The sequence below is a fragment of the Temnothorax longispinosus genome, chromosome 3 (assembly GCF_030848805.1).
Source record: "Temnothorax longispinosus isolate EJ_2023e chromosome 3, Tlon_JGU_v1, whole genome shotgun sequence".
Classification (NCBI taxonomy): Eukaryota; Metazoa; Arthropoda; class Insecta; order Hymenoptera; family Formicidae; genus Temnothorax; species Temnothorax longispinosus.
The window spans coordinates 19,070,514-19,088,353 of NC_092360.1; the positions used below are offsets into that span (position 1 = coordinate 19,070,514).

General features: G+C 41.8%; 1 protein-coding gene across 15 annotated transcripts in view; it reads right to left on the reverse strand.

The window, feature by feature from the left end:
• LOC139809751 (protein muscleblind) overlaps nucleotides 1-17,840 on the reverse strand; it is a 404,286-nt gene that overhangs the window by 217,974 nt on the left and 168,472 nt on the right. Inside the window, exon 3 of one of the 15 annotated variants that reach the window (XM_071772905.1) lies at nucleotides 7,957-9,225. The exons of the other annotated variants lie outside the window; for them this stretch is intronic. Coding sequence (XP_071629006.1) covers nucleotides 9,085-9,225 — 141 coding nt within the window. The 3' untranslated portion in view covers nucleotides 7,957-9,084. Of the gene's footprint in view, nucleotides 1-7,956; nucleotides 9,226-17,840 lie in introns of those variants that run through there. 15 annotated transcript variants of the gene reach the window in all.

Sequence of the window (17,840 nt, forward strand, 5' to 3'; positions counted from 1 at the left end):
TATATAAAAACAATGGTTGCGTGACACAATGCGCGTACGGAACAGGAAGCGCGGAATTATATCATCCGACTACGTTAAACGAAGTTATTTTAAACGTGACGTAACTGTATTCAGCTTCGAAATATGAAAGGAAAGATTTTACACGATTTTACAAGTTAAGAACACGATTGTCAAGGAGGTATAATTACTCCTGAGCGAGACATGGTTATTTTTTGAAGATTTTTGCTCTTGAGTACCTTTTACGTCGTCAATTTCGATCGAAATTTTACGTCGCGGAACGCGAAAAGGGCGAACGAAATTGGACCATTATTAAAATAGCATTTTCAAATGTAAAGTATATTTGAACAAATATCTTCCGTGGTGGAACGAGGTAAAGCGGTATATTGCACGATATTACGCTATATTTGTTTTGCCATTTCCCGCGGCGCGCGGCGGTACGACGCGCAATGCGTTTTGCTCGGGCAAACCAGTAATGCGAATACGTATCGATGCGCATTTTCGCATCTGTCTACCTGCGGTTACTATCGAGGCTGCCACCGTAATCTACGGTGCCTCGGTGTATACCTTCGCGAAATGCAGACCAAGAAAAATGTCAGCCATAGAGACGCTACAACTTTCTGTATCGTGGGACTATTTCGCGAGATACTCACTTTGTGAGAATTGTCGCAATCATCATACTTGTTACGATATATAATGTTGCCACAAATGAAACATGCGGGTGCAAAGCATTCGATAGGATCTCCTGATGCTTGCCGCATTTATCGTATGCCGACAACTATTAATTAGTAATTATTGGACGCAGATGTAAGATGATAACAATATATATAAAGAGACGACACATTTGAGATAATTAAAATAATATCAATGTCAGTTATATTATAAGGCTCACTTTCATGGGAGACATGTAACAGTTAATTAAATAATGCAAAAAATGCTGCAAAAATATCTATTATATGTATATAGCTTATTGTTAGTCTTTGATGAGACACCAAGCAACCTGATGTTTTAAAACTTAATCAATACACACGCAAACTAACAGTTCTCCAGAATTCTGAGTAAGAGCAACTCTCGGTGAAGCGTGTACGTAAAGTAGATATCGACTATGTTCTACATGCATTGCACAGTTGTTTACGAAGAGCCCTAAAGAAAAGCAGAACAGCTCGTGTACGCGCGAACAAAGAGAAAAGCACCCGTAGAAAAAAGCCACTCAAAGTAAAATGTTTTTCTCCGTTGCTACGGAATTTTCCGTCCGAAAATGTCGTCAAATCGACGATACTCAGTAAAACAGAAATGAAAGAAGATTGGCAGAAGGAAAGGCAAAGAAAGTAAGACGACATAGCAATGTGTAACAAAGGGCGCACGAATGACGGCTAAGTAAAATAAGAGAAGTAAGGGAAATAGAGAAGACAAGATCGAGTGAAAGTGATGGAGCGGGCGAAAGGAGGAAGAACAGCGGACAAGGAGGAAGGGAGTAACGAGAAAGAGAGATCGGTAACCCCCGGGTCAGGTAACCCTGGATTGCCCATTTCCAGTTTACTGCTAATTCATTCAAATTGTATTTGTTCCCAAATATACATCCTATTCTCCGGGCTGCCTCTTTCCATCCATTCCCCTATACGTATACATATAACGTATTTTAGGTTCCATGCAACTTCGTTCATGTAAGGAGCAACATGAAATATATTTTTTTAACAATATTGATGGTATTGATTGGTTAAACTGTATACTGATTGAAGAAAAGTTTCACTCAGTTTTATATGTATAAACTTTATTTTAGTGTGTGATTTTAAATCCACAGTAAAAATTAATTGTGTATATGTATGAATTAAACTACCGCGGTAATATTTCTTAAAGGTAACTACTCAGCAGTAGAAAATGTGACAAATTAAAATTTTGTAAAGGAAAAACTGCCTCCAAGATAGTCACAAAATTTATGAGTGAAAAAGAAGACACAGAGAACTTGAGGTCCGCGCACAATCAAAAATATAAGAAACAAGGAACAGAAATTAGCGATTAGGAATAAGGAACCAGGAATAAGAAACAGATTTTATAGCTAGTACACACTACATAACCTGGAAAATTGAAAAAAAAAGAGGTTGAAACGCAACTGTTCCCAAATCCTTATTCCTTATCTCTAATATCTGTTCTCTGTTCCTTATATTTTTGATTGTGCGGAAGCCTTTAGAACCTCGTATGTATTATACAACGTTATTTATACGTGCGCGTATAAATAACGTTGTACGGAATAGCGACGTGCCTTGCGTATTACGCGACGACGCATGTCTTGTTCTGTAACAAATTGCTGCTTCGTTGCACGTTTCGCAGAAACGAACGCCGAGTGGCTATGAGGACGAGAACATGGCGCCAGCAAAGCTCCGCGAAGCGCGAAGAAACTTCACCAAAATTTCGAAAGTTACAAGGGTCCGCATTCGCCTATCGCATAGAGAAGCTTGGATGTATTTTACTTCGGCATCTGTGAGGATTCCATGTCACGTGTATGAAATAACGTTCACACCAAACAATCTATCAATAGAGATATTAGCATAAAAAATAATATGTGAAGAAAAGGAACCAAAATATAACACGGAAAAAAAGGATCTGTTACTATATGAACAACATTTTCTGCTGCGAAATTAACTTTGCGATAATAGCGAAACCTTTTGTTGCAATAGCAAAGTTCAGCAAAACTTTGCTATTGCAACAAAAGGTTTTGCTATTATTGCAAAATAAATGAGCTCTCGCAGCAAAAAATGTTGGTTTGTTCATATAGTAACAATAGTTATTTGTGTAACAAGTGCGGGAAGTTGAGAATTGGACACGAGTGCGGAGTGATCGCACTCGCCTTCGGCTCGTGCGTCAACTCCGCACCCGTGAATTTTCATCTTTACGCACGGCTTGCACACCCTATTTTATGTTGCAAGTGATAGATATGACCACCACGAAGAATTACAAATTTAATGAACGTTACACGGATTCAGCTAAAATTAGAAACATATAATCGTTAAATATTTGCCTTGATTATTGTCTTCTTAACATCGAGACTTTCTATGTTTGATTTTATTATTATAATTACAGTTATCATCGTTACCGTGTTTTGGCGATGCACGGAAAAAAAGGATTTATGTAACACGTGCATGGAAAGTGGCCCATTACGCGTAGCGTGCGTAATGGGCCACTTTCCATGCACGTGTTACATAAATCCTTTTTTTCCGTGCATCGCCAAAACACGGTAACGATGATAACTGTAATTATAATAATAAAATCAAACATAGAAAGTCTCGATGTTAAGAAGACAATAATCAAGGCAAATATTTAACGATTATATGTTTCTAATTTTAGCTGAATCCGTGTAACGTTCATTAAATTTGTAATTCTTCGTGGTGGTCATAAAATTGAATAAATTTGTACAGTATAGTTGACAAATATAGACATTTCAATAATCGTATTATAGAAGTTGTATTTCGTAATAATATACTCATTTAGTACAAAAATAATTGCTAATGCATTAAAGATCAATTCCCGCTTTAATATTTGATGCCGATAAAATTTTACTGAATGCGCTATACAAGAATAGCCAATGTCTCCTGAAATATTTAAATACCGGTTTAACCACTTACATTCCGTTACCTTTCGTAACAGGAAAACATTAGCGAAGTCTTCATAAAATTAGCAAATTGCTGCCGTCACTCAACGTGTTAAAGCATGCCGCGGTGGACGAATACGAAGCGAAACGATGAGGAAGGTAATCTCCTGGCAGGCAAATGCTTGTGTCACGAAGACGACATGCTGAATGACGCAAGTCTCGGGAGCATTTAGCGCTATGAATATTTCGGGAAGGCGCAGTTGTATTGTGAACGTCAAGAGATGCTTCCAACAGCAACGGAAGCTCATGGTTTCGCGCATTTGATACACTGTTAGAGCCAAGTGATCATGTTCGCCGCGCTTTAGGAAGCGCAACAGCTGTTCGTCGGTGATACATGCACATAGTCGATCAAGGACCACTTGTAAGAAATTGCATAGCCGTCTGATGTGGGCGACTTGTAAGATCAACGTGTAACATCGACAATCGATAAATAACAAGCTACGTTTGAATTTGATTTGATCTTCTCGAGCAAATAGAAAATTATATGCCACATGAGTATACTTATATCATGTATAAATATACTATATGTGTAGGTATTTTATAAATACACAAAAATACTAGACTGATAAGTGAAGAGACATCTGAGTGTTACATGCAGGCTTTTTTCTGATATAAGTACATACATACATGATAGGTATATATCATATACTTGTACATAAGAATACACATAACGATAGATACATCAGTCTTACGTTGCTCGCATAAACGCCAATAAGTCAAACAAATTTCTTCATTCCCCAGCTTACAATTCATCGCTTATCGCTGGCCAGGGTGCACGCGGCCTAAGATAAGCTTGTCAGCAGAGACGGGCTTTTCGAGTTGCACTCGAGCAACTGTGGTTGTTGCTCGGGACGAGAACGTTAATCCCGAAAGATAGTCAAGATCGGCGAGCTTACCGTTTTCTTCGCTGTTCGTCGTCGCTTCGTGACGCGGATGCGAAGCGAAGATTCTGAAACGACCGCCGCGCCGCCTCTCATAGGGAGAACGTCAACAGACGACCGGCGAAAGAGAGACCGAGGGACGTTTCGTTAATTTCTACTAGAAGGGAAACTTTTCGGAGGCGATGCGAGCGGAGCGAACGAACCGATAAATTGCGCGAGAACTCGGAATTGACGCGTATGAAAAGTGTAATTTAATTCAGAGAACGGGCCAGAAACTTCGTGTTGGTGAGAGGCTATTGGTAAGGGTTCAGCTATCAGTAAGTTATGCGAGGGTAAAAAAATGGGGCTAAAAAGACTACAGAATCTTATTTTTGTATAGCTAACGGCATAAACGATCAACAGCGAAATGAAGCTGTAATGAATTTAAATCGAAAGTGCGCATCTTGGTCAATACTGCGGAAAATGACAAATAGAATTTCCCAGGAATTTCCGTGACGAAAAAAGCGTTAATAATGTGACGAATTATATTCCCTTGCCAATTTGTGATTCCGCAACAAAGAACTCAATTTCAATATTTCAATAAATGAATTTCAAATTTTGAACGTCATACATTTACTACCCCTCGCACATTTATGCCACGAATTTCTGTTATCATAAAGTCTAAGACAAATATAAACTAACTCAAAACTAACATCCGCACTACCCATTTTCATTTTCTATTCTATCGTTTTCTATCTTGCAGCCATCTACTGCAACACAATGCGCGCGCCTCATTGCTCTCTGGCTTTTGTGCGAGTGATATTTATATTCGATCAACGAGTCTGTTTCGAGTACACCCATCTAGTCCGTTTCTAAAGCATCTTAACGTCGCGGAGCGAATCGGCGGAGAAGAAGAAACGATCTTGCAGAATAATACACCACACGTCGAGAAAATACCGGCGGTCCTTACAGAGCCAGTTACAAATGAAACCTACGAAATGGAAAAATCCGCGAGACCCGAGCGCTTTCCGTATCGTCGCCGCGATCGATAGGAAGTCATCGAGATTCCGTTAGCATAATAATGCTCTCTCCTTCGGGCACCGAGTGCCGCCAGTTCCTTTCGATGCGGGCGGCATCGAATCAATCAGAGGCACGTTCGACATCGCCCAAGAGCCGGCCGCGAAACCGCGTGACAATCGATATTTCATCCCCGATCACTGGCTCTTGCGGGACACCAGTACCGTAATATGGAACCAAATTACATCGGCAGACATAACTGCGCTCCATAGTAATAAAGATTGCAACATTATTTGAACGATTTACTTTCAAAATTGTACAAAATTCAGTATCGACAATGGTACTACAATCGAGACGTTCCTATATTCCATCGATTTATATATTACTCGAATCCCAATGAAACTTATAGCGTGTAGGTATATCTAAAACTGGATATACACCACCACTTTGAAAAGACTCCATTCGTTTAGCGTCGCGATTGCATCAATAGTATAAGTTAATAAGCCTGTAAGTTTAACAATTTATTGTTTCTTTCTAGATAAGTTTTGCTTATAATAAATAAAAAAAGAAAATGTATATTAACAAGCTTATACTGTGAGAGCATGATGCAAATGAGCCTTAAATACCCAAGAAACTAATTAGTAAAATTTAGTTCTGATATTCAACCGGATAACTCATTGCATGCGATGATTAACTTTCTCGAAATTAGAAGATAGTTCGCTTTCTGGAAACCTTTCTATCGCGAACTTACCCCGCCGGTGCAATTCTAAGCCGGCGCATCTTATGATACCGATGTCGAACCCCGAGAGACGTACATATGTATGTAATTCGGTCTCACGGCACTAGCCGAGAGTCGTAAAGACGTTTCCACTCCGCAATAAGATTCAGTCGAGGGTCACGAAGGCGAAGGCTCGCAGAGCGCGCGAGAGGTAGCAGCAGCAGCAGTACGTGGATAGACAGTACAGGATGTTGTCGGAGAGGAAACGAGAGAGGGACAAAGGAAGGGAAGAAGTCCCTGGACGCGACAGCACGGGGTGTTCGGCGTGCTCTCTTACGGATTTATGGATTTCATTATTGTCGGCCCGCGGTTGGTTACGGAGGCTGACTAGGGCAGCCTCAGGCTCCTCTGGCTGGAAGGAGAAGAGCGAAAGGAGGACAGAAACGGAACGGGGGCGACCGGCGACGCGAGAGGAGGGGGCTGTCTAAACTTAAACTTGCCGCCCGTTTGCATTTTATGAGCAAACAGCAAGTTTCTACCGGCCCGTAGGAATCCCGGCGGCGCCCAAAAGCGAAGCCCATACATTCATCCCCGCCGCGCTCGCTCGATCTCCCTCACGAGCGTTTTCCTACCTCGCGCCGACCGACCTCCGAGACCGCCAACGTATTCTCCGCCGCCAGGCTACCGGGAACCCGGTCAGACCGCCCATTACACCCGGGCGTGTAACCCGAATTACCTCTCTGTTCGGTTGCGCCTTCTCCACCCCGACTAGATCGTACGCCTGGCGCAAAATAATGACACCGGCGGATCTTAAGGGCTTACGAAGGGTTACCTGCGATGGTAATCCCAGAATACGCAAGTCTTCCACCAGCTCATGAAGCATGATATGACAAACTGCGAAGTTACTCATATACGTCCGTACTTCATTTGTATCGCGGTATCGCAACTGATTTAGAATTCTAACCGCAGCACGGATTCCACATAGATTAGATTGCATCTGATTACCGACACCATTAACGAGCTATATCGTGCGAAAAAGATTCTTCTTTGTATGTGAATAGCAATCTAGCCGAGCACTATCGCTTTATTGTCATGAGGCCGTGAAAAATCGACGCTGTTTCCTGCTGTTATTTCACGTTGCAAGAAATTTCATTCTTGCGCCTGTCGCTAGATTCGCAATATCTTTCACCGCGTGGTCGTAACGTAACGCGGTTGCTAATTAAAGCTCTGATAAGTTTCTTAAAGCAGAGAGCTTAATAAAATAAAAAAAAAGCGAAAAAGAAATTTAGAAAACTCAATTCAAGTAAACAAACTTGTATCAAGTGGGTCATCGTTGCGACGCTATCTGTTGAAATATATCACCTTTACTCTATATCAACTCATCTTTTAGCTATAAGGACACTTTACGTCTATCATTGTCAATTACCCTTGACATACTCCAATTACCCATGACATTAAACGATCAAAAGATCCGTGAAGAGACCGTGAATTTAACCCTCTCGTATATACATGTTAATTGCGCACGGATCGCCGTATGTCAAACTAGAGATACTCTTGTCAAGAAGGGGGAAGAGGAATTCGGTAGAATTCCATTATACAAATCCAGAAGACGCGACACACAGTCTTCTCTCTCATTCTCTCTCTTTCTCCCGAGAAATCCCGAGAAATAATTTATATTCGGATACGTGAAACACATCGTGCGATCACATATAGACTTCTCCATCTTAAGCTGAGAGGTAGTAGTAGTAGTCTACTTTGCGAGACAATAATACGCGAGCGGGATTGAGCCGGGCATAGGTGTCGGAATATGCGAAGGAGGTAAGCCAGAGTGCACTGTTCAATAATTCAGCGTGTTATAGCGCCCCGCCTCTTCTCTTTCTCTTTCTCGGCATGATACGTTCATCTGCCGCACGCGATTGCGTACGTCCGCATGTCTGAACGTCCGTGAAAAGAAGCATATTACGCGGGATATACAGGGGTGTCTTGCAACGTACGAAGAAATTCTTAGGAGACAGATTCTTTGAAAGATTCAGAGTCATTAAATTATCATTTGTTGAATATAGAATGCGAGATACACATTGTGCATATAGCACATATCCATGAACGAAAAGAAAATGCGTGTCGTATATAAGAATGTATCGCTGTTGCAAAAAACATAAAAATGCTTCTATTTAATCTAATTCAAAACGTTAGCGTGCTTGAGTTCGAGACAATATTAATTGATGCACGCTAATTTTATCTCTGCAAAGTCTAGCTCAACAACGACGCAGCTTTAAAGTGCATCCGATATACATATATTGCATCTCTGATGGAGGAAAGCTGCTTTGCCAACGAGACGGTTCTTCAGAAAGCGATTAAAAAATTAATTTAAATTAAGACGATTAATATTTCCAGAATTTTTTAAATTGTTAATTAATTACTAAATGATTAATCAAAAATGATTATACTCTTCATTATTTAAACTGAAGCATAACATTTTCCTAAATATGTCTTTTGACATTTGAAACCTACAGAACGATTCTTGTAAGCGTTACTCGCCATCCATGTAGGAAGGATTTCAAGCTCTATAGCGCGACATAATATCGCAAAAGCGCGGACGCAAAACGCACGCGATTACGCGTGTGCTATGTCCCTCAAACTGCGCGCGAACAAACACGAACGAACAATTCGCTTCCGCCAGTAGACGCGGCATTCGTTCGCACTCGCATCGAGATAAAAGTCGTTCGCTCGTGCTCGTTCGCGCTCGTGTGCTTGGTGTATATAGATCCGGTTTAACGCACGACGACGAGATGACGGTGACGCCGACGTCGGGACGCGCGACGTCTTGCATTCGTATCTGTCAAACCTTAGCTGCGAAACGTTGCCGTGCGAAGGGAGGCAGCAGCATTCGGCGATATTTTGTCGTCGACGTCATACCGTCTCGAGCGCGTCACATAAATAACCGGTTGGCTCGACCAAGACGGCTCCGATATGCGTTGCTCACCTACCTGAAACAAAGAAGAGAAGAGAATCTGAGAGACTCCGACTAGGATATATACGAGACCGCGGAGTCTATAAGTAACGCGACCAGCCGAGCGTGTTAAAGGACATAGACGAATCGGTATGCGTAGCGGCGGCGCGCGGCGCGGCGCGTAGGATTTATGCGATTACGATAATGGAATAACGTCCGCGTGATAGTCACGTGAGTGGGGTGCCCTTGTCAATGGGGTATCCGACTACGCGCGGATAACCGCGCGGATGCCCGAAATAATTATAGATCCGAATCCCAGATTCGGTCGAGTGGTTCCCCCACGTCCGAAATTCGAATAATTCTTTTACATTTGAATATCCGAACATTATTTTGCCCTCGTCATTATCGGTAATGCAATTTCATCTTCTCGACATTATGAAAATGCAAAATAAATGGCGAATTCAATTGTTACTTTACATTTCGAGAGCAAATATGTTAATTATCGCCAATAATCAGCTACTTATGTATGCATGACAGACAGATTTTGCGAATCTTCAGCATAAAAAAGATTTAAAAAAATGCTTCATTCAATATAAACTTGAACAAAAATTCCGAATTTATGCGCGCGACCCGTATTCAGAAGATACACTGTAAATCCAAGTGTGTTATTTCTACACCCATAAACGTTTAAAAATGACACATTTGACTGAAACTCGTTTTACATATTTTGTTGCGTGTTAAATTAACACGTTTAATCGTATTAATACGTTCAACCGTGTTAAATAACGTCAAGAAATGTGTAAGAAGAGCTTCAGTTAAAATAACACGTTTGGATTTGCAGTGTACGCGCGCTTGCAAGCGTAATTGCTGTCGAAAAACTTTTCGCGAGAAACGGCATTCTTTTTATTTAAATCGCCAACCAAGAGACCGCCTACATTCCCCTTTCGGGAACGACCCATCGCGTCGAGGTCGGGTCGGGTCGACTTCGATGCGCCGGTTTTCGAACCGCCTCGATGAGAGCAACGGGAACTTTAACGGGCGAAATCCATTCGTGCTCGTGCCACACATAAATAAGAAAGTTGCGGGAGTTAAAACTCGAAAGAAGCAAGAGCCCGCCATCCTCCCCGCAGGATTTATCACCTTGACGCCCGCGAAGGGTGGCGGCGTCGCGTTTTTTCCTTCCGCCTGCCCTCGTTTTTGTTTATTACCGAGCTGTCATGCGAGTTGCCGCGCTCGATTCCGAGTTAAACGCTGATTTACAAAACTAATAACGTCTAGAACGAGATTTGAATTCGCGTTACGACGATGGTTAGGTTATTGGTAATGGTACTTAAATTCGTACTAGAGAAAATGGAAGTTCAACCTTATAGTTCGCGCAAATGTGCTTGACATAATTTATAACGACCAAAACCCATGGTCGAAAAAGTCTTGACGATTAATCTGACCAAAACCAATGGTCGAATTGTCATGACACAAACGTTGTCGAATATAAAAATAGAGTTTCTTTCTCGTTTATCAATTATTGGTGAAACAAATACATATACTTTTCTATAATTTATAATCAAGAACATAAAATCCAAAATCTTTCACTGTGTTTTATCAATGATATTACGTTAACACTTTGACTACTTCATCTTCCCTCGAATATTCTACTTATTATTGCGCAGTGAACACGCAAATCGGAAATACATATTACAGTGTTAACATGAAAATTCCCGGCAAAATTAATAGAAGACACTGCAGCCGAAGAAGCTAATTAAAATTCTAAATCCAGCGATTTTACCTTCCCATTTCCATATGCTGATTTATAAATGGAATTGCAGATTCATCTCGATATAACGCACATTGTCGATATAACGAGCGCATTGATCCATATCGGCCATGCAACACGAAAATAGATCTGGCGTACGTGGCACGATACGAAAATACGACGACGAATGCATTCGTCGCGCGCGATCAATTGCGTACGTATGCCGCGCAAATTATGAAATCGGCAGATGGCACGTATACACGGACATGAATACATTCCCCATTTTAAGCTCAAATATTTGGTAATGAATATCGCGGCGTACGATATACCGATAGACGGCTTGCAGCAAACGCGGGACAGGCGGGGGAGGGGGCGAGCTTTAATACTCCTGATTGGAAATCTGGGGGCCTAAATAGCCGCGCCTGTCCATCCGATCTCGTCTCCAACGAGACTATCGGCTCGTGGCCGTGATGGGCAATCATGAACAGCGGATATTAGCTGGAGAAATATATCGCGGAATTTTCGTGAAGTAAGTATGAACGAACGGCATCGCTCCTTTTTCCGGTTTCGCTTCGTGGAATTTTCGCTCTTTCCTTTTTTTTTTTTTTTTTTCCCCCCAAAGAGCGATCAAGATGCTATAGCTGCCACGATGTGGACCACTGCTATCGCGCCACGGTATCGATCGCCACACATACACGGCAAACAAGCGTATTATTCCAGCGCCCAACAGCTCCCTTTTAATAGAAAGTAACGAGACAAGGAGTGTAAGAATGTTTGTAGATTAAATGTAAATTGACCCCCCCCCCCCTCACCCTTTCTCTTGAATCGCCATTGTAACGTTGCACCGTTCTCATTTGCTTCGCCAAGGTGCCGCCCTTGGAGGCACGACGACGGTAAGATTTTAAGTTAATTTTTCAGGAGCACGAGGATAATTCAACGGTGAAAAGTCTCGTTTTATATCGCCTCGGAAAAAAGAAACTTTCATTTCCGTTCTTACAACGGTCGTCGCTTAATGAAATCAGCCGTGTTCGCGTAGTTTAATTGTTTCGCTACAAATTTAATTCGTTACCACATATCACTAAATCCATTTTGTACTTTTAGTATTTATACACGGATGTTTCTTATACTTATATAAACATACAAATAACTGAAATAATTTTCTTTTTAATATGACAGCTTGGAGCTTAGTTTTTGGGATGGTTTATTTCAACCAATATATCGTTGAATTTACAAATTAATATTTTAGTAACGATACAACATTTAAAATTAAAGATCAAACACGCATAATAATTTGTTATTCTATCATTCATCATTTACTTTCGTTCCGGATATTCGTTTGCAATAGCTTCTATACTAAAATATCGATCAGAAAATAAAATGCCACATATTTTCCGTTGTTAACAACAGGTCGAAAGACAAGACAAATCATAGTGGTAGCAGAGCAGACAAAGCAATGTGCGAATCTGTCGAATCATTTATCAGGAGCGATCCAAAGTGACGCCCAGTTCGTCGGCGCGACGTATTCTCTCGTCGAACAATCAAGTCTCAAAGTGAAGGGTCCCAACCTTTGACTTCGACTCTGTTCTCTTAATTCCTTGTCAATTGTGCACGATCAAACGATCGCTGTACGCACGAAGAAGCCGTTCGGGTTCAACTCGCTCGGACGATTCGGATACTTCGGACGATTCGAAACGTGCCGCGAATATTTGGCCGCTGAGGCGTGTCGTGCTGAAAATACTTCGACAGCGCCCGAAAGAACTCGATCGACTTTCATTCGATAAAACACTTATCGCTCTGATCTGCTTTTGCCCGTGACCATTCGTCGTAAATACTAATCACTTCACAAGTTTTTAAGATTTAGAAACCGGTCGTATTATTTTTACAATTTTTTTAGATTTGCCTTACTTTTTTCATTTCTTAATAGGTATGCCAAAGTGAGATTTTAAAGCTTAAAAAAAATCGCTTATCTGATTTCTAAAGAACAAAATATGCACAAAAATATTTGTACGGTCAACTACTATATATTGAAGAAAATAAAATCAATCTTTTCCATTAACATTAAAATGAGAAGAACATATATTATAGTTCGAGAAACAAAAACAATAATTTTTCGTTTTATATTAATTATTATTAACGTAAATATTTTTTGGTAGGCTTATTTATTTTATATTAAAATCTTAGCAAATTTATTTAAATATCTGCAAATCTGCTAAATGTTAGATGTTAGATAATTCTTAACTGCACGAGTTTTTCTGTTTAAAATGAAATATTCGTTTAAAATATTGAATAGACCAAGACCGAACTCACCCGCACTTTTCATTCCGTTAATTAGCAGCTTATCGAATCGATATCGGGAGCGCAGCGCGAAAAGGCTATGCACAAGCTCGACGGTATACTCTCGATAATTTTTTTTTTTCATTCATCGCTGCTGGAGAGCGCGTCTATCGATGGATCGCCGTGGGACGAAAGTCGATAAGGATCACGATCCGGATGGACAAACGCAACGCGCGCGTCTGTTTATTTTTTCCTTTCTATTTTTTTCTTTCTTTCTTTTTTTTTTCTTTCTTTTTTTTTTTATTTCTTCCGTGGAGTTCATGGTAGAACGAGCAGCGAACAAATGGCCGAGTACGACTCTCGGACAAAATTGGCAAGCGAATACTTTGCAACGAATGCAGATTTTGCGAACCATTTGTCAATCCAGCCATTGGGCCTGCCGTGGTCCTGACCGGAGGGGACACTTTAATCGACAATCATTTACTATCCGGCCATCCAGCGGTGCCTCCTGCGCCGCCCCGCGCTGCTCATTCTCCTCTCCGTCCTTTCCGCTCCGAGTATATCCTTCCGACAATTTCTCTTTCTCGCCCCGCGCACACGCGTTTCCCTCTAACCCGCTCTTTCAACAGTAAAGGGTGCCGCGATTAAAACACCATCTGTTGATAATCCACCGTTGTCGCCCTTCCGCGCTCTCTTATCCCAACAGATTCAAATTTAATGCACGCGCGCTCGTCGCTCTATATGAGAAGACGTCTTTTTCACGGGCATAATACGTCGTGCAATCATTTGCCGAGAGAAAAAAACGGACGTGCGAAAAGATTAATCTGCGATCAATGGCAGCGAGAACGAACAACGAGGCACCGAACGTCCAAACTAACAATCGTCTTGCAAATTTAAAAGATATAAAATGACATATATAGTTGTACGGACAAAATTTTATTAAGAGTTACGCATTATTATGTAATAACCATATAATCTTGAGACACTTATTATTATTAATGTTAAAACAACCATCATGCTTTTCGATTTCCGTATCACATTATCGGAGCATTTTTTATGTATAACGCTGCAATCTACGTGTAACTTTTCTGGATTCTTAAGAATTCCGAAAGAAATCTCTCTTGAAATTGATGGACGCCAAGCAATCGTGCGCTGATTCTTTAGCGACTTCTTTCTGCTTCTTCACAATTCGTAATAAATACTCGCTAAATGTACGAAAGCACTTTGCGAGCGACTTATCGATATAGCGATGTGGAGGATACGCCCCGGCCGAATACGTGAGTTCGCGTTCCGACGTGTATTTTCGCGAAGGACGGTGTGCCGAGCGGATGGAGTTAATTCGCGTGCGAGAGAGAGCAAAGCTTATCGGAGACGCGCGCGTTTCGATTTGCGATCAGTTCGTTACTTCGGTTCGGAACGGATGGGCGTAGGAACTGCACTCGCGCACGACGGGAGAGCATCGGGGACGAGCCATCCGCGTAATTTTGTTTGCTCGTGCCGTGCTCTCATCGGCCCTTTGTTCGCTCCTGCGTCGCGCGTCTCGTTTCATTACATCGATCCTCGGGATCGATACTGGCCGGTAGAGAAACGAAGCGCGCGCGCGCGCGCCGGCGCGCCCACGTGGAGCAGGATCTATTAACGCTCGCCCGTGTTACGAGGTTGCGAAGAAAAACCGGAGAGATTTAATTCGATACCGAATGTGCCGGCGAACGCATAACACCGGCTAAAAATTGTGTCACCCCGCGCAGAGAATAGTTCGTTATCCAGCGAACGGCCGCCGCGCGCTGCGCCGAGAAAGGACGAGCGCATTGATGCGACTTTTTGTTTGCTCGTCCCGATCTATCATCTGCTTTATATATACGGTTCCATCGACCGATAGAGAGGAGAAGAACGAATTGGGACACGGTGACAGACGGCCTACGTTTGCCGCGTATCGCGTGGGCTGCGAACGCCATTTAACCCTCGAACATGTGGGTGGAAACAGTATTCTGCGTAGTCTTGCAGAAGATAACTATGCTCGAACATCATAAATCGATTTTGCATTTATAATTCTGTGTCATAGATGAAGCTCAAGTACAAATTGGCAAATTTACTTCCAATAGGACTAAATTTTGGAAAATTAACATTTTATTTCTGAGTTTTCGAGGGATGCGAAAAATATACATGACATATACCTTATTTGTGCATATTTTGAGCAATACGCTACTGAGAATATATATACTGAGAATATTCTCAGTATATTCTATTCACAATCTTATACAAGAAACATATGTAGAAATGAAATATCTCGAATTCCATTTAATAATCTATTCTATTTTTTAGATTCATCAATGTCAGCGAACTTACGGATTGCGGTATGTAAATTTGTGTCGGAGAAGCGTAAACCCACGAAAAAATTAATCCCGCGATAAGCTTACGGCACGGCGCGGCGGATCTCGGAAAAAATTTCCGACGCAATCGGTTCGATCGTCCATTCGTCGGACCATCTGTCTATACGGTCGGTTTGTTCCGATTTAGGATTGATACGAGTATCGACCAGCATGGGCAAACGTAGGAAGACCGGCCGTGTCCAAGCGATATCTATATACCTAGCCAGGCGTCCCTTTCCCACGCGGGCGAATCGCCGAGCAGAAGCGTGGACGGTGGAGAGCGAGTTAATTTGTTCACAGTAATAGTACATATTCGGTACGTACCAGGCAAATGAACTCCATACCGCGACGCTACGTCGAAAGATAAATGTGTCGACGGGGAGAAGCTTGTCATTCGATAACAAATGTCAGTTGCGAAGCCGCGCCACGCCGCGCGCCGTCGACCGTTTCGTATTTATCGCAACGAATGGTTGCAGGTGCGCGTCATTTTTTTCCAAATACAGTCTATCCACGGCCATTTTCGGAAATGTAGTAGAATCGAGAGCAACATTACTACGCGTTATATTTCCGCGCGACTTTTCCGGGATTTAAATGAGAGAGAAGAGAGAGAAACACAAATGAGAAATAATAACTATAATAACAAAAAGACAAGAGAGAGAGAGAGAGAGAGAGAGAGAGAGAGAATTATTTTGCATTTTCAAATTTTACAGAGAAATCTATTCAAGCGTGCGAAAGTTATTAGCGAGGGGAAGAAACAACAGCAGGTAATTTCAAAACGGATAATTAGATAACGCGATCGAGGAGAATCGATACGTGTGGCGCGTTCTGTTCCGTTGAACTTTTTCACGCCGTCAATCAGCCTCCGGGAGAAACTCATCGCGGAGGAGCCGCACGGATAATAACGTCTTCCCGGGAGACCAACCAGTAATAACCGAGTGGTGGTTGGAGATTGGGGGTTGGCGTTGGTCGAGGAGTCGAATTAGAGAGAAGGGTAAGTAGAAGGAGATGGTGACTCTGCTGCCGCTACGCGCACGAAGGAGCTACCAGGAGCTACCTACCAAGTGGAAAGCGAGTCTTCCGAGAGGACCCGTCTCATCTCCTTACCCCTTTCCCGCGGCCGCAGAAGAGGAAGGAAGGAAGAAAGGGAGTGAGGAATAACATTCATTATTTTCCGGAGCTTTCGGTAATTCGTGATCGGGGGTGAAGACCCCGGCTCTTAGACCTCCACCCTAAATTACCGAACGGCGTTACATACGGGACCGGAAAGTCTACGTTTTTTTCTCTAATGTAATTTTAACGACTTAAATTTCAGGTGGCTGCGAGAGAAATAGGTTCGCCGTGACCTGGGAGAAGAAGCCGATAGAGGCTACGAGACGCCGAGGAAAGCGAGGAGCGAACAAAGAGAAAGAGCTTTATCCAAAACTTGGGCGCCATCATCAAAGAGCTCCACGTTGGAAGGACGAAGAAGTCTCGTTGCTTGCGGCACAGACAACCACATATTGCCTCTGAAAACTATACTATTCCACTGGCACGTTTTTAATAATACCCTTACGTGACTCTACTGCTTCTCGGCACTCCCTTCGATCTTCCCTCCGATATACCACCCAACCAATTCCATTCTATGATTTACATATTTTCCCGCGGGTTGGATGTTGCGTACACAAATATGCTTGTGAGATCAATATACATATTCCAAATATTACAAAATCAAATGCTATTTATGTGTAAAGCGGGTTGACTTTTATGCGTGTTGCCGGATACGTGAGAAAATTTTATACAGTTTAAATTATAAAATTTATTATCACAGAGATTACATATAAATATAATTTTATTTAATTTATCGAGATAGATATAGTAATAGAATTTCATAAAATAAGTTAATCTAAAGCATTCGATAGCATAAAATATACCTTAAGCATAAAACAGATACGTATTTCAAATGTGCGTGTATTTACGTTTACAAAATAAAGAAAAACCGAATCCTTAAGCCAACTTAATAAAAAGAAATGTAATCACTTTGTTCTTTAATAAAGAACTCGATCTCGTCGCCTCTGTTTTCCGTAGAATATAAGTTTCTTGCAATATTATGCAATGCCTATATATACCACGTGCACCCTGTGTGGATAACGCAAAAACGTCCAAAGTGAGCACACTCTCGCATATTCGCGGTGTTGTATCGTCCGTATAAGCGCGTTCGATAATATTGCGGTCGCGTTTTAACCCCATATTTTCGTTCGTCCGAAACGGTATCTAACCCCG